The 27841-nt window shown below is 44.1% G+C and overlaps 1 protein-coding gene across 2 annotated transcripts; it reads left to right on the plus strand.

The window, feature by feature from the left end:
- Nucleotides 1-202: 202 nt before the first annotated feature.
- CDC42 (cell division cycle 42) lies at nucleotides 203-27841 on the plus strand. 2 transcript variants are annotated; one of them, XM_066564100.1, is made up of 6 exons: nucleotides 203-297; nucleotides 13033-13174; nucleotides 17460-17532; nucleotides 20393-20502; nucleotides 20598-20795; nucleotides 26439-27841. In XM_066564100.1, the coding sequence occupies exons 2-6, from the start codon at nucleotides 13070-13072 to the stop codon at nucleotides 26526-26528; spliced, it is 576 nt and encodes a 191-aa protein (XP_066420197.1). In that variant the 5' UTR covers nucleotides 203-297; nucleotides 13033-13069; the 3' UTR covers nucleotides 26529-27841. The 2 variants fall into 2 exon arrangements, with proteins under 2 accessions (XP_066420197.1, XP_066420196.1); XM_066564099.1 differs by lacking the exon at nucleotides 26439-27841 and adding an exon at nucleotides 24977-25830.

Raw genomic sequence — 27841 nt, forward strand, 5'->3', positions numbered from 1 at the left:
AAAACCCAAACAAAAAAACAACAACAAAAAACCCAAAAAATCTTACAGGGAATTTGGGCGCTGCCCAGGCGAGCCCACATGGGGCAGGCCGTGCCCGCGCGCGCCCCCTGTCGGTCCAAGCAGCGGCGCGAGCAGCGGCGCGAGCAGCCCTGCGAGCAGCGGCGCGTGGCCGGCAGGGGGCGCTGTAGCTGGCACGCCCCTCGCCAGCACGCTGCGCGATGACGTCAATCGGCTGCCCCTGTGCCTTCGCCGAGGAGACCCCGCAGTGAGCTGCCAACGCCCGGCGGAGCGTCCGAGGTGAGAGTGGGGGGGGGGGAGGGGGGCGGAGACGGGACCGGGACCCCCGGCCGAGCCACTGGGACCCCCGGACCACCGGCTGGTGCTGATCTCCGCGCAGCACCCACCAGTGGAGCCCTGGCCTTCACCTCGGTCGGAGCGCCCGCTGTGCGGGAGCCGCCCTGCCGGGCCCGCTGTGTGTGCGGAACCTCCCCGGCAGCCGCCTGCCGGGGGGAAGGGCGGCCTCGTCCCGGCGGGTCTCGGTGGCTGCTGGCGGGCGCTTGCCTTTGTGGGCCTGGTCTGTTGAGACGGTGGGCATGGCCGCCGCTTCTCCTGCCCACCTTCCCCCCTCCCTTCCGGGCGGCGGACGGACTGGACCCTCGGAGCAGCGCAGGAAGCGTTTCCGCAGCCATGGTGGGGCCCGCCCGTACTCCCTTGGCCCTGCCCGTCCCAGCCCCGCCCTGCCCGTCCCGGCTCCAGCCGCGGCCCTCCGCGCTTGGTGCAGCCCGGCTACGCCCGGGACTGTGGGAGAAGCCCCAGGGGGCTATGGGTTGGGCGAGGTGTGCCGTGCCACGGGAGCCCTGAATCGCAGGGGGGTTCGGGCATGGTGAGGGATTGAGCTCCAGCTATGTGCCCTGCACAGACAGCGCTCAGTCGAGAAGTCGCAGACTCTTCTGGGCATCTGCCTCACGAGCCCCAGTGCTGTGGGTTACCCAGAGCTGTCCCACAGCTCTCGTTACAGCGTGATGCCCCTGGCTGTAGCTGGGGCAGCAGCTAACACTGCTTCGAGGGTTCGTGTTGACATGTGTTTTTCATTCTCCTTGGGAATCTCATAAAATGTATATACTGCTGCAACATAACGCTTCCCTGTGTTTTAAAGGTCTGTTTTAGTGATCTAGACTTCAGTTGTGTATTTGTAAGTAGATAGAACTTGCAGCTGGTGACAGCAGTAGGAGACAGTCACAGGGCCAGGTAGCTGTGAACATAACAGCCAGCATTAGAAACCTGTGCTTAACAAAGAGCATTCTCGTGCTCAGGATTCCTAGTGTCCTTTCTGTGTGGATGCTGTGGCCGGGGCAGCCAGAGATCCCATCTTGACAGCAGCATGAGGAAGAAAAGCTCTGGTGAAGAGGCCATGTTAGATGGCAACTGGGTGATCAGAAGTGGCTTGCTTGGTGTGGCCATCTGTGATTGTCTTTGTCTCGTATTCATCTGTGCTTCTCTCCCAGGACGGAGGTGTGGGTTGTTCAAAGTATTGAGTTGCAGTGCCCCAAACACTTTTTTTTTTTTTTGGAAGGGAGCATTTAAAACCTGGATCAAGCTCTTTGTATTGCTGATTGGGATAATTCAGTAAAGCATTACAGCTTCTCTTTTTCAGTAAGCAAATTATATTCAGCTGGTTGTACGTGAGGAAGCTGTTGTAAACTTCCCTTCTGTTGTAAACTTCTGCTTTGTAAACTCTTGTTGTTAATGTAAGGTTCTGAGGAAGATAGTGTAGGCAAGTGTGTATTTGAGTCAGGTCTTAGACATACAAGTAAGGTTTGAATGAGTATATTGCTGACTGTAAAAATGATTTAATGTTTAAACAGTTCTCATTTATGCTTCAGTAACAAAAAAAAAAAGATTTTTAAGTCTTGGCAAGGAATAAAAAATTACTGTGGTGCAAGATAAAACATGTTTTCACTTTGGTAACGTATCCTAGGCAGAAATTTTAATCACTAGATTTGCATACTTTGAACTTGGTTATTCAGGACCTGCAGCTGATGCTCTGAATTCATTAAGTGCTCTGCTTTAGAATTGTTTGTTTGCCTAAAACTGATGGTAGGGCTGGGGAGTTTGTGATGTTTTTACTGTTTAAATAGAAAAGCTCTGGAAGCTCTAGAGTGTGAAGTACCTAAAACGGAAACTCGAAAACTGTCCTGCTAAAAACCAACAGTAAACAGAAATGGAGCCCCTGTGAAACTCCCAGGGATTTCTCTTATAAGTGTGCTGTGGGCTTTCCTTGCTCTAAACCGTATGTGTGGCTGATGGAAAGTGCAGCATGAAGCTGGCCACTAATCTTGATGTAAAGTTTCTTTTTGGTTAAAATAGTGCTGTAGTACTAAAATAATTTTCTGTCTTATGAGCATAGATAGCTGGACCTTACAATTAAAACCTTTTCAGCCACTCTCTTGTTACCATGGGGGGGGGTTGGTGTAGCTGGGTTCCAGCTCTGCTGTTAGCTCCAGAAGACTTGGACAATAAACAAACGTGCAGCACTACAGCTGAGGTTTATGTAAGATGTTGCAGGTGAGGTGTGTGTAATCTGCTTGTTGCCCATGTGAGTGCTCTCAGCTTTGAAAGTTGTCTATGGGCTTGTGTGTGCTTATTCCTCTGCCTGCTCTTTGTGGTCAGCTGAGCTCTCCTGCTGTCCTTTGACACCATCATGAATTTATGATAGGAGTTTCTAGAACGAGAGACGGGAGGAATTGTAGGGGGTGTAGTTATCCTTGTCCTTTAGGAAAATATTCTTTGCTAAAAAAAGAATGATATCTTTTTAATTTTAGAAGATGAAAGTTCTGTCAAATCAAATGGAAGTAAAATTTCCCGGGTTTCTGGTGCTTCAGGTAGCAAGAAGCCCTCTTTAACCACTTAATCATCTTCCTTGGCTCCTCTCACTCCCTTACATTAAATGTAGGTGAAAGCACCCTTGTTAATATATGACAAATAAAGCAACTTATTGACCAGATAAGCTTTTATGCAAAATTTTAAAAGAAATTTTAAGTATCTTTACATTTTCACAGCTGGTCATCATTTAATTATCTGGCTTTCGCCAGACCCTACACTTTACACTTTATTATGGTTGTACACTATACGAACTGAGTGTATATCCATCAGGAAGGACTGCCATTAGGAGTGGTAGGTAAAGAAATCCCGTTCCCCAGAGTTTCTGCAAGGGTTGAAGCCTGGCACAAAAGTTCTCCCTTCCTGACGATGTCTGGCGACCCCAACATAGTGGTCAGCTTCCTCTTGCAGCCCATGGTGTGTATGTCAGTACTTGAGGTGAGTGACAGGAATGGCATTAAGGGAGGTAATTTCCAGCTTCTTGTGGGGGATCCTTTAGGTTGCTTTTGAGTGGATGAACTGGGTTTGGTTACCTGGCCCTGGGTGTGCAGAAAACTGCAAACAGTGAGAACAAGAAGCAGAGTTTGTGTAATTAATCTTTGTAATCTCCCCTTGGAGTTTCAGAGAATGACTCTGACCTAAAGAGTTGTAAAACTTCAAAATACTAATTTTTAGTAGAGCAGCTGTTCTTTCCTTTAAAATGTTGATTTTTCTTCCAAACAAGTGATATTTTATAAAGAGAAAACAAAGAATTTGTTTTGAAAAGATTTTAAAAGCTGTTATTATGGTTTAAGCTCTTGTGCTGCCAGTTCACCCCATTACTTTACAGTGTTATGGCATAATTCCTACCAGGAGAGTTGGTCCATGCACCATTTTCTTTTTCTTGTCTCATGAAAAAATACAGAAGCTTTTTTGTAAAGTAACATGGGGACTTCCTTGGGGCCTTTGTCTGGAGAGGTACTACCTGTCTCCTGTAGGTACTTCCAGCTACATTTTTGCCAAGTTGTCCATGCCTGTGATGAGATTGCATGGGATCTGCATGTGTTTTCCAGTGTAGACCAAACTCTGGCAGGTGAAGGTTTTCACCAAGCTGAGGTGGTGTTAGAGCAAGCCTTAGACTGCTGTGGATTGGGACCAGTAGAGACCCTGGGGGAGCTGCAGAGGGTTGATGTGGCATGTGTTGCTAGACTCACAGCAGTAGCTGAGACTCCCAGAACTATCTTGCTTTGGAGCAAGCTGGTTAGAATTGCTCAGCTCGTCTCAAGTTGAAGGATGCTGACCTGTGTTTCTGGCCAGTGATGAGTGTTTTGTTTGGGGAAATAATGACAAAAATGATCCTGCAGCTTTGCATGCAAGTCAGGAAGGCCTCTGCCACTCCATGAGCTGGATGACTGTGTGCACCAAAGAGCAGCTGGGGAACAGCTGAATGCTGAGGGGCTTGTGTGGGGCCTGGATCTGACTGCATCAGTGTGTTTGAGCAGTTACCTTGAGTTCAGTGGTACTTTGGGGTTTAGTGCATGTGAAGTGTTGCTGAGTCTCCCATGTCCTGGAATGCTGTTACTTTTTCATGAGCCTCTTGTGCATCTGGCGATAGCTGAATAACTGCCAGTTGCCCAGCAGGTCCTGAGGAGAGGGCTGCTGGGGCTCATCTTGGGCTTGGCGAAGTGGGGTGGTTCCAGCTGCTCTGGTTCCTTCTGTTGGTTAGGTGAATGAAGGGCAGCTCCCCTGCTGCTGTCATGGTGTTGGTGAGCCTTCCAGCTACTTTATTTTAACAGCGATCCAGGATAGCTCAGTATCTGGAAAAAGTTGCTTTTGCAGTGTTTTTTAACCAGGCTTTATCTTTGGAGTCTTCAAACAGCATGTTGGTACGCAGCCTGAGCTATTCTCCCTGAACACAGTGCGTCTTCCCGGGAACTTTCTGTTTGTGTGGATGGAGGACCTGCAGCTGTCCTGTTCCCCGCGCATAACAGGGCTAAGCAGGATCTGCTGCACTGTGCAAGACAGCGTGCTTCTCATGAAGGAAAACGTGCCTCAAAATAGAGGAACTTCTCCCAATATCTTTTCTACCTCTGTTGAATGTAGCTGGCCATGGGAAAGTGGGGAGAACCATCAGGGCCACGTGGGCCTTGGTTGGATGCTGTGTTCAAATAAGAGCGTAGGTGCAGCTTGTATTTTTAAATATTACCAGTATGCAACAAAGTTAGTGAAAATAGGGGTTTTTAAGTGGTAATAAAATATTGAACATGATTTTGTTGCATGGTTGAGGAATACAGCCTCCTGTAGAGTGTGAAAGTGAAGAGTAATAAGATTAAAATGCCTTTGGCAGAAAAGGGCTTAATGTAACCCCACACACTTCCCAGTGCTTAATCTGGGGCAGGTTTTTCCAGTGGTGATGCTACTTTTGACAGCGTAACTTTAACCAGAGTGATAATGGGAAAGTTGTCACTTTTTTTCTGTGGAGTTTGTGTTCATTTGAAGGTGGTTGGTTGGAGCCTTGAGGTGGGATAGTGGGCAGTACCTGTGGCTAAGGAGGTGCAGGCACAGCTGCGCTGCAGTGTAACTGATATGGCAGCAGAGCCTGCTGAGTCACACTACCTAGCTGGTCAGCTTTCTGGTTTTGAATTTAGGGCTAAAATGGGATGACATGTTTTTCCTCTTCTTTTTATTGAAGTTGCAAAACTTGGTATGTGTGTTATGGTGCTGCTGGTAGTTTGGGCTCAGGCTATTCAAATTCCCCTGCCCAACTGTCTTCACTTCCTGTTTTGTGTATGTGTACCAGGCGGTTGTGAGGAGTCTTTAGGAAGATGTGCAGAGTAGCTCTCAAATATTACAGAATTAGAGAGAGAAAATTACATTAAGTATAGAAAATATCAGTTGACCTCAAACAGTGGGGTCCCTTCCAACTCAGCATATTCTGTTCTATTCTATGATAGCTCTATGATAGTTGCATTTTGAGAAGAGATCTCTTATTGCTTCTTTGGCAATTCATAGTAATTTGTCCAGAAAGGGGACTTCAAACCTGCAGAGGTGCTGGGGTATACGGGCTCTGTTGAGTCCATTAATCTGCAGATTAAGGGATGCTCGAGGACTTCAGACACATGCTTTATCTTCCAACAGGGATTCCCGTGATGATAGCAAACTTTGTGGGTTGCAAGAACAACAGAAACCTATGAGATAAACCAGGGCTGTCATTGTATTGATCCAGCTCTGTTGGTGATGGTGATCCTGTGGCTCTTCCCACTGCTTGTTTTTGTGTGCCTGCCCACAGATTTCTCATGCTGACATCCAACACCAGGTTGAGACTGTTGATGTGAGCAGGCATGTAGGATGGAGCCCAGCAGTATGCTCTGCTGCTGTCGTTCTCTTCAACTTCAGATAAAAACCCACCCACTGCAGATCCAGGTCTTTACCTGAGTTCTTGTGTTTATCTTGACAAAGCTTCTAGTGAACTGAACTTTTGTGCCTCTGTCTTGTAATTAGACACACTTATAAAGTAAACAGCAACACTGGTTTTTGGAGACAGAATTTGTACTCTGCAGGGAGAACTGGTAGTATTTAAAGGATTGTGTCTGATCTGTTAGTGATAGTTAACCCCAAAACAGTGCTTAAAGCACGATAGCATTTTCAAGATCCTGAACTGATGGAGTACAAGATTGTGTCTCAAGTCTGTCCCTTGTGCTTTTGCAGGCTTTAGCTTGGATTTCATGATTCCCTTGTTCTAGAGGAGTGGAACTTCAGTACTGTTCTGGTTTGTAGTTCAACAGCCGCTTTAAGTCTCACCTAAGAAACTAAAGACCCAGGTGATAAACTTGACTTGGAACCTCTGGGAACAAGTGTGTTTGTGTATAGAGATTAAGTGTCTGCAGCAGCCTAAGCTCTGGGCAGGATGGGCGGTTGAGCTTGGGCACCAGGTAGTTTAGAACCTAATATATTCTTTTATGTGTCATTTGCCACTTTACTAGCATAGAAGTGGCAGATGTGTTTAGTTCTGGGGTGAGATCTTCATGAAGAAGATGATTCCTAGCAAGCTGGAAGGTGGGCTTTTTGGGTTGGAGGATTTTCATTGTGTCTGTAGATGGTTGCTGCACATGTGCAGAGGAGAATTCTGGCCCTGGTGATACTACTCTTAAAACCAGTCTTGCTTTCTGTGCCAGTTCATCCTTCTGTAGTTAACTCTTACTCAGAGAGTGGCTTCTGTTTGTGTTTTACATCACAGGTTTTGTGACTGTACCAAGAGGTCCAAGGTCTTCTCCCTGTGCGGTTGGCAGCTGAGCTCATGTGGTCCCTTTGTTAATGGCTTGGGATCTCTGCAGAGAAACAGTGTGTTGTATGTGGTGACCTTTGTTATGTAGTGTTTGTAATATAGGCGTAGAGTGCCTCTTCCATGTAATGCTGGTAGGTATCTCTGGTGAGGCAAATCAGGTTGCTGGGATTGTAGCAGCCAAGTACCTCTCCTTGGTGCCCCTATGACTGGAGAGATTTGTCACTTTGAAAAGCAAAAGTGTTTGTAGTAAGGCTAGAAGAGGTGGCTGAGGGTAAGGACCTTGAAATGGAATAGATTAAATTGGGAAGAAATTATCAATACAAAGGAGGACTTTATTTAGAACTGTGTGGTTTTGCAGGATATGAAATGAAACTACCATGGAAGGGCAAAAGTAGTTACCTGAGATCATGAATAAAATCCTGTGAATATTGTTCCTGTCATTGTGGACTCCTGAGTGCTTTGAGTTGGATGAATAAACTGTTAACTGTAAAATGACATTGGATGGGGAAAAAAAAAATCTTAGTTTTCAGAAATGGCTGCTTGTTTTCTTTGAATGAGGAGCAGGTGCCCAAACAGGATCTGGAAGCTGTGATTGACTGGTTAAGGTTCAACTCTTATGCTAATGGTGTATCCCAGAGAGCACCACAGATTGGTTCTTAGTTGGCAGTACCTTGCAGTGAGCCAAGGTAGCCAGTCCTAGTGATGAAATGGCAGCAGTTTCAGTCCTGCCTGATAGAGGAAGTGGTGGTGCTGCCGAGGCAGGAAGCGAGTTCAGGACACGCAGACAGATCTGACAGCACAGTTTCCTTTAGCTGGGAGAATGTGCACATTTTAACCTGAAAACAAACTTCAGTAGCTTAAAAGTTAGAGAAATTTTAACAAGCTTGAAGGCTTGTGATTTCTTCTTCAGATTACATGTGAAGCAAGAGTGAAGGTGAGATCGTGGGGATTGTAATTCTGAGTTTAGTAGGGAACACTGATTGTGTTCCGCACAAAACCGCACAAAATTTCACTTAGTTCTCCAGTTAATAGTGCACATAGGTACTGGAACAGATTGGAGCTACTCTTAAATTACATAAAGTTTGTGAAAGCCAAGTGCTCCCGTAGTACCACCATGTTTCATATGCTTGCCTTTAGGATGGGAAAGTCAGACTTGCACAAAAGATGCAAGTGTGTTTGGGATGGTATGGCTAGTGCTTAGTCAGTGGGAACCTGCCATGGGTACCGTGGATTTCTTCAGCCTCTTGTGATTGGTTAGTGTCTTGGTGCTTGAACAGGCCTGTGTGACCAAAGTGTGTCCCTCCTGAATTTCCTTTGCTCCAGGAAGGATTACCGAGCTCCAGAATGTCCCCCTGGAGACTTCTGTTCCTTGTTTGTTGTATTGCTCACGTCTCTGTTAACACTTCTGGAATTAATCCTAAATGCAGATCAGCTGTCTTCCACAAAAGTGTAATCGAGCTTTAAAGCAAAATTCTGTAAAATGTGCCTATGAATTTGACAGAGTTTACATGGCTGTATAATCCACAGTTTCCAGATGCCAGATCCCAGTTCTCTAGGACAGTGTTGAGTTCTCTGAAATCCTGCTGTTGTGGTCACATGCTGAGCAGGTTAAAATCCAGCAAATACTGCAAGTATCATTAGTTAACATGTACTTTACTGAATTGCTGAAGGTTTTGATTACACTACAGAGAGGCTTGAGGGATCAAATCAGTGCAATGCTCTGTTTCTTTTTTTAATATGTTTTATGTATGTTTTTAAGAAATCTTCAGAGCTCCTTGAACAGAACTAAGTCATATTGACCTGCATTGCATTCCTAGTCTTTATCAGCTCTTCTGTCTGGGCTTGGCCAGATGGCACACAATTACATGGCTCAAAATCAACTCACTGCCCTCAGGCTGGGATGACTTCAGTGCTTTCCAGTCTCTTTCAATTCTTTCAGATATTTAAAACTGCTTGGAGTGCTCTCTCTGCTGGGTGTTGTACATACAGACTTCCTTTTAGTAGGTGATGACTTCTGGGGGGCAACAAGCCCAAAGCCTCTGTAACTTCTTTGTTTCTATTTCCCTTGTCATTGCACTCTGGGGATGAGTTATTCTGTGGTTAATCTCAAATTGGATTAAATACTTTTAAACCACAAGTCAATGATCTTTAAAGCTATTCCTATGGAAGAGGAGGTCCCAGGATTGTGTATCTAAGCTCCTTAGAAATGAGCTTGTTTTCAGCTGTGATCTGTGGACTTCTTACAAGTGCAAAACATTAGCTCATCCAGCTACTTTGCCACTGCTAAGACTTTGGAGGCCTGTGCTGAACACTCTAAATCTATTTAAAACTTACACCATCTTGTTTCAGTATTTAAGCATAAAGTTATGCATCCATTTAAAAAATGTAGGGGGGTCTCTTTACCTAAGGGATGTGCCCAAATTTTTGTTTCTTTTAATGTGTAATTTTGAAGTGTCTAATTTTGGTGGGGGCAACCAGAATTGAACAACTTGTGTGAGAGCAGTGGTACTTGCTTGTTTCATAGAGAATTTCCAGTGATCCAGTTCAATTGTTTAATGGTAAATGCTGTTAGTTTCGTGTTTTAGAAAGGAGGAAAAAAACAAAAAAGAAAGAAAACAGCCCTGCCTGGGCTTTTCCAGACCCCTGTTGTGCCATTCAAATTCTACTTTAGGCTCCAGAGCAAGGCTTTGGGTTATATGCTCTCTGTTTTATTCCCACTGCCAGAAAACTGAAAGGATCAGGTCACCTGGTAGAAAACAGTAGTGCGTGCTGCCTCACCCTGTGCAGTGGCTTGTGTGTTTGAGTCGTTGATCTGCTCTACACCAATGCTTTGCTTCAGGAGGGAATTGGAGGTGCAGAGAGAATGAATGAGCAGTGCTCCTGTAGATGCTCTTGATTTGCAGTGCTGGTGTTTCTTTGAGAGAAACTGTGTGGCATAGGGCTGGTAGCTCACTGCCGTAGTCAGAGCTGTGGTAGGCATAATATGAGATGTGTGCAGCTGGTGCTGTGTCAGCCCCAGACTCTGACCTGAGCCCTTGCCAGAGAACAAAATCTTCTCTCCCAGTGTCAGTGTGGGGGGACTTGCGTGTATCCAAGGACAGGGAAGAAGCAAAGGCTTGCAGCAAACTCTGTGACCTGAGACACTTCGTAGTACTGTGGCTTGCTTGATGCTCTCTGGAGTAATGAGCTTTAAATGTTTTTTTCTTTTTACAAAGGTGTATGTGAGGTTTTTTGGTAATACACAAAACCTGAGTTTATGGAGAGTCATGGATTGGTCTGTTGCAGTGAGCACAGGGAATGCTTCAGAGTCAGGATTCTATCTCTAGTGTGTTTTCTGGGCTCTGGACAGGTGGTCTGAAGCAGATGTGTAACCCGTAACTTACAGGTAGAACAGGAAGGGAGGATTACAGCATGGAGGAGTTCTCGTCTGCCAAGGAGAGAGCTTCTTGGAAAGAGTGCTTCTCTAAAGGTTTGACTGTAAGTGCTGTTACGTGAGAGGGATGTTCCTCCACTAGTGCCAGCCCTGAGGTGAGCAAGGGCAGCTGGAGCAGGGGTTCCAGGGACTGGCTGGGCAGTGTAACAAATTTGAGTGGAAGTTGGAAAAACATATGAGAAGTGCCTGGGAAACCCAGTCTGGAGATTTGTTTTGTACTTCATTTACTAACTCTGAGAGGAATTCTTGGAGGCTGCAGCTTACTCGCATTGAGCAGCAGCAGAGCTGAATGCTTTGGGCTTTGCCCAGACCGAAAGGTAGATGGTAGAATTGTATTGCCTATGTCAGCGGGGCATACTGCTGACTGTGTCCGGGATTAGCTGGAATGCACTTGGGTTCATTTGCTCTGCCTGAGTTTTGGCATGTTTTCCTTTTGAAATCACCTTAATGAGTGGCTCATGCCTTTGCACCTTTTCTCTGAGCACGAAAACTTTCTTAATATGGGCCTGAGCTGTGCTGCTCCACTGCCTGCTTTCTGTCTGGTTGTTCTTTTTTTTTTTTTCTTCTGAAATGGGACTTTCTCTGGGATCAATCAGTGCTGACAGCATGGCAAGGCAGAACTGTGGGAGCCCTTCGCAACTGAGGCAATATTGAATAATAGTACTTGGGTGTAAACAGTTGAACTGGCCTGAACACAACATGTCTTCTGAAATGTAAATAGTTGCTTTTTCCTTCTGAGTAAATATGTGTTTGCTTCAGGGCCAAATTGCAGAGCTTTTTGTTGTATTAATGAAGGGCCTGTTGATATGTCTGCACAGTGCATCCTTCTGGATGTCTGCTGGGAAACTGAGATCTGCATAAATCAATAGATTCTATTGATATTGAAATGGGGCACTGGTGGCAACACCTGATGCTTTCACACATAATTTATTATCTCTGTGCTTGCTGAAAGAAGAATTATAGGTGAGGATGGCAATGTGAGTGCCTGGTGTACCAGGTGCTTGCTGATGGCCTGCCCTGAGAATCTTTGCTGCCATTTCCTAAAACTGCTTGTGGTTTTGTCCAGGTCTTGTGGGAATGGTTGTAGCTAGTATTCCCCTACAAAGTACTGTTCTTAGGAACTTTTGAGGATGTTTATTATGAAGGTAGCTGTCTTTCTTGAAATCTTAGAGCAACCCTGTGGTATCTAAAGAAGAGCTGGGGGTGGTATGTTTCTTTTGAGTCCCTAGCAATTTCCTTTCCTTGCAGGCATGACGGTGTGATACACAGTATCAAATCATGTTGCTGGCTGTGACTAAAGCCTCAAAAATTTGGATTTGCACTGTACTTTATTTACATTACTGTAAGAAGTGAAATCTTCAGGAAGTGACCAAATGAATAGTTCAGGAGGGATTGATTTGGATTTTTTAATACAGTTACCCGACTTGCAGTTACCCAGACCTGAGAACCATGGCAACATCCTTGCTTGATAAAGCTTTGCTGGCAAATTTGTGATGGCAAATTTGCTGCTTGCAACACCTCCTGCTCCCCCTCAGGACTTTACAGAGACTGTGCAGCAAGTCTTTGTTGCTGTAAATAAAAGTGTTTTGGATGATATTATGCTGACAGTCAGTGAGAGCTTTGCCACTAATTTCCTGGGGTCAGGATTTCACACATCTATGCGAAGGCATGACCAGAGGCCTGGTACACCTCTAATTAAAGTAATACACAAATGAAAGACAGCTGTGCAACACTGGAGATAGCCAGCAAGTGTTTGGAGGAGATATTGGTGATGCATACTGGTTTAGTTCATGCACTAAAGTTTTTGCTGAGACTGTGTTGGAGTAACTGGGTGCATTTAGATTTTGTGATGTCAGAAGAGTAATCCCGTCTCCTTGGGATCTGAATGCCCTGCTGAGCTCTCAGTGCTGTAAACACTTCACAGTGGGCATAAAGGTATGTGTTAACTAGCAACTTTAACCAGAAAATTGTAAAATGATGCTTAGGTCCTAAAAAAGACAGGGAGAGAAGAAAATAATCATGTTTATTTCTGTCTGTACATGTTAATTTCTATTCCATAAACACTTCTGGTGTGTCTTACGCTGAGCTGCTCTCCAGCGGGAACTCTCTGGAAGGCAGATGTGTTCCTGAGCAGCTTTCAAGACCAGAGCTTACGCTTCCAGCTTCCAGTGCATGTGAGGCTAAGATACTTCCATGCATAAAAATCAAGTCTGGAAAAGCCAAAAGATGTTTTTGCCCATCTCTAGGTAACTAGGCAAGAATTCTTCTGTTTATGAATGTGAGCTGCTTTGTGTGTGTGGTGGAGGGAAAGGATCTACCAACTCATTTAGGAATGTCATGTGTCCATATCTCACATGTGCTATTAGTGGTTTGGGCTCATGTCAAAGGTTATGTGCATGGCTATCTAGTGCATGTGGGAAACATCTAAATATATGTATCTTTTTTTTTCTTCTAGGTTCTTTTTGGAGTTGATAATCTAGTAGATTTCAACAATGCAGACGATCAAGTGTGTAGTAGTGGGTGATGGTGCTGTTGGTAAAACTTGTCTCTTAATTTCTTATACAACAAATAAATTCCCATCGGAATACGTACCAACGGTAAGTGTGAGAATGGCTCAAATTGTTCTTTGGGCTTGCTGGGGCGGGGTAGCATGAGTTCCTTTTTGAACTAACCTTGATGGCATGCATTCCCTAATACGTGTTCTTATAGCCTCTTGGAGACTGACTAATACAGCATGGAGAAGTGAGAATCTGATACCATGCTGTTACCTTCCATATCCCCTGGTAGTGCTAGTCAGTTCACCTGTATATGGTCAGTTCTTGCTACTTGACTGCTGTGCAGAATCTGCATTTTCTTTGTGGATGGATTCTGTGAGTGAGATAAGCAGTGCGAGCAACTGCAGATCAGTGGAGAGTAAGCAGTAGGAGCACCTGCTCTCCTGGTTTTGCTCTCACTTCCTGCTACATCTTTGTTTTTAGGGAAAGGAGTGTTTCATGTTGCTAGAATAGTCAGTGACTACAGTTAACATTTTCTGAGGCTCATTTTTCTCACTCATTTTTCTCACCCTCACTATGGAGGGTGATTTGTCAACTTCAGCTAAGTATGAGGAGTGTGTTTGGATGCAGTCACATTCTTTTGTACTTCCAAATGTATGCATAGTCCTTAACTACGTTGAAGTAACTGTTTTGAGTTTCACAGGCTCAGTTTTCTGAAATACTGAATCCCTTGACTTATCCAAAGTTCAAGTTGAGAGCAGTTTGACTGCCTGTGAGGCATGTGCACAGTCTTCCTGCTAGAAAAGTGCTTTTCTACTTAATATTGCATATGCAAGATCGGTGTACTGCCACTGAGGTGGGTCAGTTTTTAGTGAGGTTGCTGCAAGAGACTGGCAACTGGATGCTCTTTTTACTAATTTTCTCTGTTATGGACTGAAAAGGCCATCTTCTATTAATATACAAGTTGAAGAGTTTATCTGTGTATCCCAAACAAATTTGGACGTGGAAATGCATCACAGAGAACATCTGCCACTGAAAGCTTGGTAATATTCTCTTTGTTACAAAGTAACTCAGAAGACCAGGTAGCTCCTCTGAGATGGCAGTTAGCTCTGCCTGATAGCTCTTTTGGAATAGGACTTTACGAAAATGTCTTCTCTTTGTGGGAAAGAAGTTGCAGTAAACATCATCACGTCTCTTTGAGATACTGGCTTTATACGCTATCCAGAATTTTTCAACTTAGCAGATACGAGGTTTGTCCTGGGTAGGACAGATTTCCACAAAATAAAAATGTTTGTCTTTAGTTGTAGATCAGGAGCTGAACATGAAAGAACTCCCAAACCTCCTAGTGTTCAGGGTAGAGGCAGTGGTCACTAGTGGGAACTTGTGGATTGTGCTGTAGGCACAGAAACCCGGGATCAGCCTCTCTCATGGGCTCTTTATGCATTGGTAGAGAAGTGGCATTTGAAACCGTTTTGCCATTCTTAAGTTTTTCAGTGGTGTCAGATATCCTGATGTGATGCTTGTAGGGCAGCTACATTCTGTGCTGAACCTGTGAAAGGCTGCTTGTCCTATTTAAGCTGTTCTTTATAGTCAAGGCAAAATGAAATTGATCAGTGAATTCAGCAGTGAGTGTTTCTATACTTACCCCTTAAGGGAAGTGATTAAGCTGAAAAATGTTACAATCTTAAAATGTATGTTTTGAAAGCCTTGGTTGGTATGCTGTCCTGCACACAGTAGTACTAGCTGTAAATCTCTGCTAGAAAGGAATGTGGAAAACATGCCAAAAAGTTAGTTGCCAGTGAAGTGTGTTCAAGGTGTGCTAAGGCTTCTCTATAGTGCCTTTTAAATCTGCCTCATGTTTCCAAAATGCTATTTACCTCTGAACTTCATGGCTTGAGGAACTAGCTGTTCTGGAGATATCAGAGGCCCATTCCTAATTCTGTGAACAGCCTAGAGGCATACTTCAGACTCTGGAAACTGGTATGTCACCTCTGATATTCCAGCTAATGCTTCTAGTAATAAATGGACAGAGAAATAGAACAGATACTTCTGTTCTTGTGCAGTGGCCTGGCCACAGTATGGATGGAGAGCACACCATTTCAGTTCGATAGATAGTTCTGTTCAGTTGGCGCTGTGTTTTGCAATCCTTTCCCTTCATGAAAGATGTTTCCCAGTGGAAGATGGGTTTCATGGTGGTACTGCACGTAGTTTGTTACCTGTATGTTTTTGATTTTGTTGCCATTCTCAAAAATCAAGGCAGTGAAGGGCATGTCTCTGGAAAGGCACTGGCAATGTTTGGGTTGTGACAGCTCAAGTGAGAGCTCATGCCAGTTGCTGCAGTGGGCTGCCTGGCATTGGCAGGAACTGCTTTGGGCTCTGTTTTTTAGCCATTTTGGCACAACTGAGGATGAAATTGTCTGTGAATTGTACTATGAGACTATAGTTGCCTGGTTTCTGTGAAGACCAGCCTCATAACCCTGGCCTTCTTAGGGCTCTACCCCAAACATTTCAATAGAAACTGTACCTTAACACAAAAATTGAAATTAAAAAATCCCATTTTGCAGATAGGGAGCTTTAAAAACAAAAAACAAGATGAGAAAGGAGACATACTAATTGCCCTGAAAGGGCAGCTACAGCTGGTAGCTGAACAAAAATGGGGGGATATTGCTGGGGGATTGAGCTGCCAACCATCTTCTGACATGTGGAAGAGGAAATGCTCTGACCTTCATCACTCTGGCTCCTTGTTCTGTTCCTAGGAACAGAGGAGTCCTCATCCTGATAGGTCTTTTGGGGTCTTAAAGCAGTACAGTCATGGGATGTTGAATGTGCCCTGTGAAAATGCTTTCAACCATCCCTCAACCTCAAGGTGTGATTTGGAGCTAAACCCTTGTGTGTTCAGTAAAGCAAACCCAGTGCAGTGTTTGATGGATTGAGTTGCAGGTAGTGGGGATGAATAGTGATGTCTCTTGCAGTGCTTTAAAATCTTGAATGTGCTAATTCAAAATAGTGTGAGAAGTGGATTTCTGCTTCTGGATGATGTTCTGGGGATATGCAGTGTGCAGTGGCCATAGTTACTTTCTCAGTCATTGTAAGTTTTGAAAAGCTGAAAAAAATAGGATAGTGTTAGGTCTGTCTTTAACCAGGGCAGTCAGGTGGGAAGGAGACATTTGAACTCTGGGGAGTACAGCTTTGAAGTGCGGTCTCACTGCTCTTCAATTTTTGTTGTTCTTTTTCTTTTTCCAAGGACCTAAGCTCTTACTGTTATTAACAACAGATGCATGTGACTACTTGTTTTCCACATCCCTCCCTGCTCACTTCCATGAAAAGCCTTCGAGGTGGCTGCTGATATCTTTCCTGTTGGGATTTACTTCAGCTGTGAGAGCTGCTTAGGCTGCAGTTCTGTGAGGAAGCAGAATTTCCTCATCATTCTTTGGAGATCCTGACTGGCCTCAAGTGACCATGCAGCAACTTGCAGGGGCAGGTGGTGGGTTTTTGGTTTTTTTTTTTGCAGTGGGGAGGATCTTTTTGCCATAGGTTGTTTCCGCAGTATTGTCTGTGTGGTTCTGAAGGTAACATCGTTATTGAAATGAAGGATGCTGACCTCAAACAGTGCTCTTCTGAGTGGGTGGGTGTAGGAGTTGAGCTTTTGTGTAGGCCCTTGTGCTCAGTTGTACTGTGAGCCACTTAGTGGGTGAAACACTAGTGGGTAGTGCTGGTTTTAATCTGTGCAACGTCCTGGAGGGCAGTACTATTGTACCAGGTGCTGTTGCAGAGGCAGTAGAGCTTGGTATCTGGAGCCAGACTCTCCTTTTAGATTGGATTTGACGCAGATTGATTTTTTACCAGTTACTGCTTCCTTCAAAGATGGAGGATAAATCTCTCTTGAAAGGATGGACTCTATTATAGAGTTCCCTAGATACTCAGAAATATGGACTTCAGAGGATTTAGGTACTGTGAGATACAGCCCCATCACTGCGTGCCCTTGAATGGCAGGGCTGACTTTACCTGTTCTGTCCTTATGAGGGTGTGTTTACTGTGTCTGAGACTAAGGTTGAAGTTTGGAATTTCTGTGGCAGCGTAGGAAACTTCCTTGCAGTAACAGGCAAACACTGTTGTAGGTGTTTTGCTCAGTGATTTTTACCGTGTATTATTCAGTGGTGTACCTTACATGCCTTTGCTTGACTATGTTGTGGAAACAGTTGGAGTATCACTATTACATGTGGAATTGTTCTGTTAATAGTATTAGTGGTAATAGCACTGTAAGCCTGATGGTTCTGTTTTCCCCTAGAAGTGTCTCTTATTGAAATCAGATGTGCTCTGGCAAGGTGGGTAGGATGGTGGTTTGAGAATCATGTCTCCTTGAAACATGTGTCTCTTTTCTTGCCAGGTTTTCGATAACTATGCTGTAACAGTGATGATTGGAGGAGAGCCTTACACCCTTGGCCTCTTCGATACTGCAGGTAAGAAACCAAGTGCTTGTGTCATTGTACTTGACCAAGATTTACCTGAGGTGATGTTGAACATGAAGACGTACAGTTGGGGTTTTTTTGTTGAGATTTTCTTTTAATGGAAGGGGAAAATCTCTCTTGATTCTGTCAAGACAGGATGACTTATATTAGAACCTCTTAAATATGTTGTATGTCTCTGCGTCCTTAATGTGGATGAAGTCAGGGTGTGGATTTCATAAGCCCTCTCACTGCCTGCTTTTAAAAATTAAAAATTTGCTGGTCTCTTGTTCAAGCTGCATCTCAGTTTTAGGTTGGAGAAATGTGCAGTGATGAAACAGCTTTGCATGTGTGAAAAGAAATGGTGGAAACTGGTTCAGCTGCTGGATGCTCATCCCTACCTCCTAATAATACTGAAGTGATGTGGCAGCAACTGGTTTTGTAAACTCTTCTTCAAAAGAGCCCTTCTGGAGAGCTTAGTCCATAAGCATTCATCTAAAATTGTCTGATATAATTTAATCTGTTTCCAGCTGTGTTTTTACATGCATCATTAGTGTCTAATATGATTAATGAAACAATCTTAGGTTTCCAGTTAAACCCTATAGCTGTTGAAGAAACTTTCCTTTTTGGCCATCTGGTCACACTTCACCACCTGAGCTGGGACTGAAGCCTGTTCATAGTGGCAACTCCAGTGACGCAGTGGGGCCTTGCTTGATTCTCAGTGTGCACCACACTCCACAGTCAGACAAGGTCTCCTTACTGCCTCAGCCCCAGGTTTCCCATAGATGTCTCAGGCATCCAAAGCCTTAAAATTTAATTGTGGTGCAAAACCAAAATAACAGCTTGAGCTAGTGCCTGTGGGAAGAGACACTGAACAAAGCAAACCGTGGGCTTTTATATCCCTCACAGCATGTGTTTGAAAGTCTGGGAGCTTCCAGCTGAGTCCTTGGCTCCTGCTGTATCTCTGAATGTGCATCAGCTGGCGGTGCCACAGGTCCCTGTGCCCTTCATTGTGCAGAGGGTCAGTGCCAGCTCCTCTGGAGCTCCTGAACACCCAGAGCTCACCTGCTGCTGGCACTACATCTGTACCTTGAGTTGTCTGTACTGAACGTATTCTTCAGCATGGCTTCACTTAGCTCTCCATGTTCTCCTCCAAAATGTGATTTGTGTTCCCATTACTGTAAGCTCCCTAGTTCATGGATGAGGAGTTAGGTGGAAAAGAGAGTCTCTTTCCTGACGTATGTTGTGTGGTCTGCTGTAGGGATCTTGGTGGTCCTACAGCAGTTCTAGCATTGCATGGTCCCTGTGTGGGTGGGTGGTTGTGTTGGTCCTTCTCTGCCTGTTTTCCGGCTGAGGGTTCAGACCTCTGAGAAGTGTTGTGTGTGTAGTTACGCACATTTTCTGTTATCAACATGAGCAGTGATCCAGCTAGTAATTTTGAGAAGTTACCAAATTACTTTAATGCATGTAGGTGACTCTGTGCACTTGTGAATGTAAAGGCTTTCTTTCCAGAGCAGGACTGCTGAGGGGAAAGTATTTGTTCTTAATGGTTGCCTGCTTTTTCTAAATACCAGCCAGCACAGGTGACAAAATTTAGCAATGCATGAAGCCCCTATTGCTGGTTCTCAGATTAAAACCCAAGTCTTTGTTTTGAGCTTGTACTTGGAAGATGGACTTTTGGAGTAGTCAACACGTTATTTTAGATTTAGATTAGATGCTAGGAGGAAATTCTTCCCTGTGAGGATGATGAGGCCATGGCACAGGTTGCCCAGAGAAGCTGTGGCTGTCCCTGGATCCCTGGAAGTGTCCAAGGCCAGATTGACTGGGGCTTGGAGCAACCTGATCCTAGTGGAAGGTGTCCCTGCCCATGGCAGGTAGTTGGAATGAGATGAGCTTCAAGATTCTTTACACCCCAAACCATACTGAGACTATGATTCTGGTCAGTGCTCACTCCTCTCTGTCCAGCCAAGCACAGTAGACGGGACGGGATGTCTAGGTTTCCATCTTCAAACTGTAGGTCTTCTCCATTGAGGTGTCCCAGCTGCTGTGTTGGCTCCTTCAAGATCTTGTAGGTCTTTGTATGATGAGTGAGACAGCATTAGTTGGAATCTGAGACATCTTAAACAAGTGTTTTGGATTTCGTTGCCAGTAAGTGCAGCAGCTTCATTGCCAAATTGGGTTTCTAAAAGTAGTGCTGCTGAATTGGGCAGGAGGAGGTTTAAGAATGAAATTTGACAGTCAGGCTGGTGGATCAGTGCTAGTGGTGCCTTGCAGAGACTGCGTGCACATAGGGACTCAAAGGGCGGAGGCTGGCTTCTTCCAAAGCACAGCCCATGCTGGGACTTTGGTGAGGTTTTAGGGGAATACTGCTGGGTGGCCTGGTCGCAGTCATGTGTACCAGCCACATTCTCCTCCTCATGCCTGGAGACACTTAAGTGAGTCACAGCATAAGTCAGAACAAAACTATTTTTTTCTCCCTTCTTAAGAGGAGGGGATTTTTTGCAGGGTAATGAAATTTGATGGCATAATACTTGTGATGAATGGTCACCTATAACTGGAGCGACGTTCTGCAACTGTCCTTCATAACTGAAGAGAGTGTTATGCAGTCTGAGGGTGTTTGATCTCAAAATGTATTGGAGGCTTCCCAGCTTTCCTGTGACTTTCAGCAGCTCACTGTTACATAGCAACTGAATGAATTCTGGATTTGAAACATAGATTTTTCAAATGTTTGAGTTCACTATGTGCTTGGCTATTTGCTTAAGAGTTAGGATTAATCACAGCCATGTTATTGTGATGAAATGTGCATTCTGACTCCCTGTAAAGGGCAGGATTTTGTCATCTGGGTCTAATACAGTGTTAATTTCCTCCTCTCTAGGTCAGGAAGACTACGATAGATTACGACCCCTCAGCTATCCACAGACAGATGTATTTCTGGTCTGTTTCTCAGTGGTCTCTCCTTCTTCATTTGAAAATGTGAAAGAAAAGGTTGGTTGAACTCTGCATGAAAACAGAGCTGCTGAAGTATGTCAGGAGTTATCTTAGGTAGTTAGTAACAAATGCTGTGTCTCTTCTGTCTTTAGTGGGTACCTGAAATTACTCACCACTGTCCAAAGACTCCTTTTCTGCTTGTTGGGACCCAGATTGATTTAAGAGATGATCCCTCAACAATTGAGAAACTTGCCAAGAACAAGCAGAAGCCTATAACTCCAGAGACTGCTGAAAAGCTGGCCCGGGACCTGAAGGCTGTAAAATACGTGGAATGCTCTGCACTTACGCAGGTAAGGGTTGGTCTTTGACCATTTTTGCTTGCTTTTATTCCATACTTTTTTCAGTTCCAGGGAAAAACAGCTCAGTGTGGATGTGAAGGGATGTAAGCTCTGTTTCTGCTATTTACAGTGTAGCTTTCTCTTTGTCATGTTGTTCTAAGGCACAGAGAGTTGGCAGTGGTACAAAGAAAATCAGCCTGTGTGGTTTAGGCCTAATGTGGGTGATGGAGGAGGGTGTGCTTACTGTGTTTGCTTCTGTGCTGGAGAAAAATAACCGTTGATAACTTAAAACATACATTATGGACAATAATTGGGTTGGGACACAGAGTGCATGTCACTGCTGAAACAAGCAGGCAAAGGAAAAAAATGCCTTTCGTTAAAGTTAATGCTGGTACTTTGAAGGCTGGAAACCTTCATAGTTGATAGCTGCCTTCTCTTCCTGTGCAGCTGGTGGTGAGCTCTTTCCTATGTCCTTCCTTCAGATAGAAGCTCTGTTAAAACAGAAAGTAACAGTTAAATAGTTCTTAAGACAGTTCTTACATCATGTTTATAACTTGTGAATGTGAGTCAAAAAAAAGTAAAGTAGCTGATTTGAGAGCAAGAAACTCAATTATCTTTTCCCTTTCAGTTAGGAATACTAGAGTGGGAGCCATTTTCTGGCTAGCTGACCTGTTGGCTTGACTTTGGATGCTCTGAGAACTTAATCTTAGGTTCTTACTCTTGCAGAATTGACTATAACACTTTGAACAGCTTCCTTAATGCTGGTCTGTAAAGAATTTGTTCATCTCTGATGTGCATGGAACCAGGGGTGCACAGTATCAAGCTCCTCACTCTTTCCAGTTATGTTGTTCATTGATCTCCTTGAGCACAAAGCTATTACCAAACTTCACAAATCCTGAAGTTCTACTTATCTTGCCCCTTTTTTCCAGATTGCATGTTTACTCTTCCATTTAAAATCCTCAGGCTTTTTTTTGTAACAAAGATTTGCCTGGGTGTCTCCTGTGAAGGAATTGGCTTTGCTGGAGTTGTGCAGGACACTGGCACTGGAGATGATGTGGTGAGGCATGCTACTGTTCATCCTGGGAATCCCTGATCAAAAGGTGGTCTTGGCCATGCTTCCTAACTGCCCGCAGGCAAGCTGAGGGCTGTTCGTGCTTGAGCTGTAGTTTTTCTTGGGTCTGTTCAGCCCCAAAATACTGTTTTAGATGGTGTCTGGCACAGCCTGAATGCTGCTGCTGACTAGGTTGTAGAACCTGCTAATTGGGTAAATACCTGCCAGGGCCTTTGTCCTGTATTGCTCTCTGAGACCCTTTCCTCTGTAGCTTTGGACTTGCTTTGGACTTGAGCTTGTGTCTGCTCAAATTGCATGGAATCACTTAGAATTACTACAGCAAGAGTTGATATGACAAAAAAATGGTGGTGTTTATCCATTCTTTCTATTTCCCGATAGACTAATCTGTATCTGTTGCAGTGAACAACTTTATGCACTTGGAAGCTCAGCCTGTATTTTCTTCCAGAGCGTTAGTGCTTGTATACCAAGTGATGATTTTAGTGGTCAGGAGTGAACTGGGAGGAGGATTCAGAAGCCTTCTCACCTGGACAACTAGTTGGTTTGCATCTGCTCCATTTTTCTCCCTTCCTTTGTTGTTGACTCACCACTTTTTTCCTGGGTCTGTCATCAGTAGCTGGTGAAACAACATTGTAACTGATCTGCACAGGGTTGTGTGGAGCTTCTGCAGTGATCTCACTGGCAGCTTGCTGAACACAGAAGGCAGCTTCCCTGGCCTGGAGGGTTATTTTCCTACGTGCAAGGTGATGCTGTAGTAGCTGATTTTAGCTGAAGTGAGACTCAACTGGGTGTTCAATCTCTCTTTGCCTTGGATGCTGTCTGTGCGGTTCACTTCAGCAGTGCAGGGTGTTTTTTTTCTTCCCAACTAATTTACAAATTACTTTGACACCACAGTAGCTAATACTCATAGAATCATGGAGCTGGCATTATTTATTTTTGTACTATGTGAGTCATGAGAGGCTGAGTTTTGAGGTTTTTTTGTAAAGACAGAGTATCTTCTCCCCAAGTTTGGATAACTGCTCTATTGCAGAGCCAGTTCTATCCCCCTTTCCTCAGATTGTGGAATCCCTTTTTGTGATGAAGGCATTTTCAGTGTCTGTCTCAAGCCTTTCTTTACAAAATCACCCAGTGCTACTGTGACAGGTAGGTGAGGCTTTGCTGTTAGGAAAGGGTGACTGAGAGATTGCAACTACAGTGATTGTTACTTCTGTTACTCTTGGGTATGGATGTCTGCACTTTCTGAAGCTCAATCCTAGTACCTCACACCAGAGATTTTCTCCTGATGGTGGGTTGCAGTTTTGACACAGATATATAAAGCGCTTTAAGCTGTCCATAAACGGAGGAAGCCTGATCTCAGCCTGTTTCCAGTGTAACGCAAAAGTCATGATTTTAACAGGCCTGTGTGTCTGTGGTATTGAAGACAATTTCTTCCCTTCATGTTGTTACTCGTGGTCATCCAGGCTTTTAACCCTGGTCCATTTTCACAACAATTTTGTCCCAGTCCTTTTTTTTATCCTCTTCCCTTTTTTGCTTCCTTCCTTCAAAACAAATCCCAAATTCTGCACTGCTGAACAAATTTCTTGCAGGCAATACAAAAATAAGAGGAATCCCTGAATAGGAGAATTTAAGTAAAATTGTTTTCTTGACTCTTGCCCTGCCTGGGTTCTTAATCTGTTTAACAGTACATAATTGATTTTATGCTGCAGCCTTTTTCGCACAGAGAAATTAAATTTAATTACTATTTAGACTTCAGAGGCATTATATATCGGAAGTCTTTAGCTCTTTTGTGAGCCTGAGTTGCAACTCACTCAAAGAAAAAGAAAAATTGCTGGGGAGGATGTACAGAATGTACATTGTAGTTTCCTTAAACTATTGTTCTTTCAAGTATAATCTTGCATGTTATGTGATGGCCTTAAATGCTTCCAGATGGCACTGCCTTAGAGGTCTCCCATGTATGTGCTTCAGTAAAATAAGATTAAAGACCTTCTAAAAGGGATATATTCAGTATAACCTATTAAGGGAAAAACCAGTTACATTTGAATGATCTGAAAACAAATTAATTTTTGCACAGATTGCAGTTGTTTACAGGATGTAATTGAAGCTTTTCTGTTTGCTTTCAGCTATCATAAAGCAGTTCTGAATTTTTGAAGGGTGCACTCATGACAGTAGATTTAGGCGAGTCCAGTTAGTCTAAACTGAGCCAGGTTTCACTTCTGGTGTGGTGTGTAACCTGGCAGACTTGGGTGGGAGTGGTAACGCCCTGCACTGTTCCTGTTGTGCTTACAGCAAATGCAGCGCATACTTTGTGCTCCAGTGTAACCCCTGCAGAGTCCTGCAGCTCTGTGACTGCTTTTCTGGTGTTGGATCCCAATTGTTGCACTCATAAAGCTGTTCCTGTCTTTCTATGGTTACACTTGCTTTGGCAACTAAACTGAATAACTGAAATGCACCATTTCCATGCTGGCTCCCAGTGTCAGAGTAGCACTGGTAAGGTATTGCATCACTTCTAAAGACTTGAGAGTTAGTGACTGCCAGTGATGATGGCTTACCAGGGTGGTCCTGCTTCCATCCCAGAATGTGTGTTCCCAGCCATTTGGAGACCTTCAGTTATTCAGGGGCTGAATTCACAAAGCAGAGGAGTTGTTTGGAGCCTTTGCTCTGGACCTGGGGAGTTGGGAGCAATACTCTGTGCATCCGAGGTGTTCGCTTATCCACAGTGGGTGACGACAAAAGGTTTGATTGACCTCTTGGGTCCCCCTGCTGGGGCAAGCTGCTGTGTGCTTGATTTATTCCTCTGTAAACTCCCTCAGCGTAGTACAGCAGTGGAGCGGAAACCGTCGCCATTTGTGTGGCCCCCTCCCCCATGTTCTTGCTGTGTTTGTGCCTCTGCCCTTCTGAGTGTTGATTTTGTCCGACTTGGCCTGTCACATGTTCTGTCTCTGTCATTGACTTCTGGGTTATCTAAATGAGATTTTCTCCTGGGATCTACTTTGTTTTTTTGCAAAGTAAATCTGTTTACTGCCTCTGTGAATTCAGCCTGCTCCTGAATGCTCTTTGTATCTGCTTGTTTTTCTCTAATCCTCTAACCTGGCTGCTGTTTTTTCTCCTCCCCTCTGTCTTGTAGAGAGGTCTGAAGAATGTGTTTGATGAGGCTATCCTAGCTGCCCTCGAGCCTCCGGAAACTCAGCCCAAAAGGAAGTGCTGTATATTCTAAACTTTCTTCTTCCCCTCTTGCTGCTGCTTCCTCTGTCCCACTACTGTAGAAACCCGGTTAAAAATGAATCAAACCACCTTGATTGAAAGCTGTTGTGCCTGCTTGCCATCTTAGAGCGACCTCTGTATTAGCTCTTGGACTGAAAACAGTACTTGAGATCTTTAGTAAAACATTGTGACTGTGGAACGTGAACTGGACTCGCTTAACTCCCTGCTGCTTGGGTTGCCAGGTGTGGCTAGCTTTATAATTCAGGCTGTTGGGGGAAAGGATTTGGTTACATTGTTGTTTAAAGAATGACCAAAAAAATGAGAGATGATGTTTCATCTTCCTGAATCCAACTGGAAGAAACAATGGGTGTGTTTTCCATTTCTACTTGTGACTCTTAACTGTATTTGCATGACAAAAGTACCTGAACTGGTAATCTGCAAATGATGATGTAAAGTGAAGGGTTTTCTGGTTCTCCTGTGTGTAGTGAGATGTTTGCTGTTGCTTTGGCTGTCTGTGCTTTAGTGGAGTATCTGTCAGTCCTTGGGGGGAAGGAAATATCGATGTACTTGCTACTGCTTTATGAACTGTTAAAATTATTGCTTTCATTAACATGGTAGAGCTCTTCATTTCAATAATAGATCCTTAAAGCCTGTTACTGTAAGATGTAAAGCTGCTGCTTACTATTGTGCTTCTGATTTTTATTGTTTTAAGGAAAAAACATCGATTGTAGCTTGTCTTTAAATTTTGAAATTAAAAATTGCAGTTGTTTGTATAAATGACTGATGAAACTTTATTCAAGTTGCATTTCCTGGCTCCAGTTTAATCCTTAACAGAGTGTATGATACCCCTCTGTACTCCTCCCAGCTCGACTTCTCTGTTACCATGGTGGCTTTCTGGGCTCTGCCTGGCTGCTTCTAACCCTGGGGTGTTTAGGGCTGGATGCCTGACCAGAACATGTACTGGACAAGGTTATAATTGCATACTTACCTTGTCTCTCCTCCACTGACACACGGGGGTGTGTTGTCACAGGTGTGCTCCAGGTTAAGTTCTTCCATCTGAATGCAGCACTTTCTACTTTGTTACTAGCACATGAAATATGAGTAGCCGGTTAGTCATAAAAGTTGCCTTAAGGAAATTACTTTGGTGCACGTGTTTTGCTACTTGTGAAGCACACTGCTCTGTTCTCTGAGGATTAGTTTTCTTGTTCTGAAAATGAGATGCTCTGCTGAGAAGCTGTACGGAGCTTCGCTGGGCAGGCAGGCTTTAGGGATGGCAGATCTCCATGTGTCCTTAAGGGGTGTGGCTGCCACTTGGCTTTCTGGGGTTTTGTTTGTGTGAAAAATCAAAAATGAAACTGCCCCTTTCTCTCTTTGCCCCTTTTCAGAAAGGCCTAAAGAATGTATTTGACGAAGCGATATTGGCTGCCCTGGAGCCCCCGGAGCCGAAGAAGACTCGCAGGTGTGTGCTGCTATGAACGTCCCTCCACAGCCCCTTCTGCAAAGCTGGTGTTTGATGTCATACTAAAAGCAATGTTAAAATCAAACTAAAGATAAAATTTTAAAATTTGTTTTTGCAATAATGATAAATGCCCTGCACTCCCGTCTCCCCCACACGATCCCTGTGTGAGATGAAAATGTTAGTGTTTATTCCCCAGTGCCCCCTCAATTCACTTAAACTAGTTAATTTTGAGTAATTATGTATTATCAGAAGACACTGATCTTTACTAGTTTTTTATTTTGTTTATTGTTTCTAATTTTTTTTTGTTTAACATCAAGGCATGCTCAATGACTTTTTCTATAACAGACTAATTTTAGGCTGTTTAACTGAAGTCTTGCCCCTTACGCTGGTGCGGCAAGACTTGGTTGTGGTTTCTAGACCTTGTAGGGCTGTTCTGCAGCCAGCCAGCAGCCTGGGTATGAGCAGACTTTAGTCAGAAAAGCAAAATGTCCCAAGCTGGTGCTCCTCTAAGAAGGATTGTAGAAAATACATCTTCTCTGAAGTTGCCTTGTATCTTTTTGCCCTGGCTTTTTAACTGTGCAGGTAATAAATTTATACCCCATCCTCTAAGTTACAAAGCCTTAGGAACAGGAGAATGATTTTCTCTGGATGCACCATCAGACTTGAGACTAACTTGCCGGTCTCTTCCTTAATCTTTGCCATCACATTCTTTTGGCTCGTGCTGAAGAAATAACTGCCCCTTTGGAAGTACACCTAGCTGAGTCAGTTGGCTTTTATTGAATCTACCTTCTGGCAATCCTTAATTATTAGAGAAATGCTTACAATGACCAGCACATACACGGCTGCTTGGACACCCTAAAGGGACCTGGGATGTGCTACAATGGGTTTTGGAGCTGGCTCTGATGGTGCATCTCTTGCTGGATGGCTTGGCATCCTTTGGGGAAAGGTGGAAAGATAGACCTGTGTCAGTTGAAAAGAAGTGCAGGGAGGGGCTTCTGGTGTTTGGTGTGACACCATATTGGGACCAGTTGAGGGAACCCCTTTTTCTGCATTTTGCTCATGAGTAACCTTGGACCTGTAAGAGGGGCTCCAACCCCTAAGGATCATGTGCAGTGTCTCTACATAGACCATCTGGAGTATCATAAGGATTTTACCAAAAATATATTTTGGTTTGCAAATTCAAAAAAATTTAAGACTTAGGGAATCTTCTCCATCTTCCACAATTTAAATTTCTTGTAGACTCATTAGTGTTGAACCAATGCTTTTTCATGTCTAAGTTCTTTGTATATGCATTCTTTTCAGATGTATTAAAGTATCTTCACAAGCCTG

Source organism: Molothrus aeneus, chromosome 21 (assembly GCF_037042795.1).
Source record: "Molothrus aeneus isolate 106 chromosome 21, BPBGC_Maene_1.0, whole genome shotgun sequence".
Lineage (NCBI taxonomy): Eukaryota > Metazoa > Chordata > Aves > Passeriformes > Icteridae > Molothrus > Molothrus aeneus.

Bases quoted from the DNA above. Each gene is read 5' to 3' on its own strand.
- CDC42 (XM_066564100.1), top strand. From the start codon at position 13,070: ATGCAGACGATCAAGTGTGTAGTAGTGGGTGATGGTGCTGTTGGTAAA. The intron at 13,175-17,459 runs GTAAGTGTGAGA...TTTTCTTGCCAG, and splicing joins CATCGGAATACGTACCAACG to GTTTTCGATAACTATGCTGT. The intron at 20,503-20,597 runs GTTGGTTGAACT...TTCTGTCTTTAG, and splicing joins TTGAAAATGTGAAAGAAAAG to TGGGTACCTGAAATTACTCA.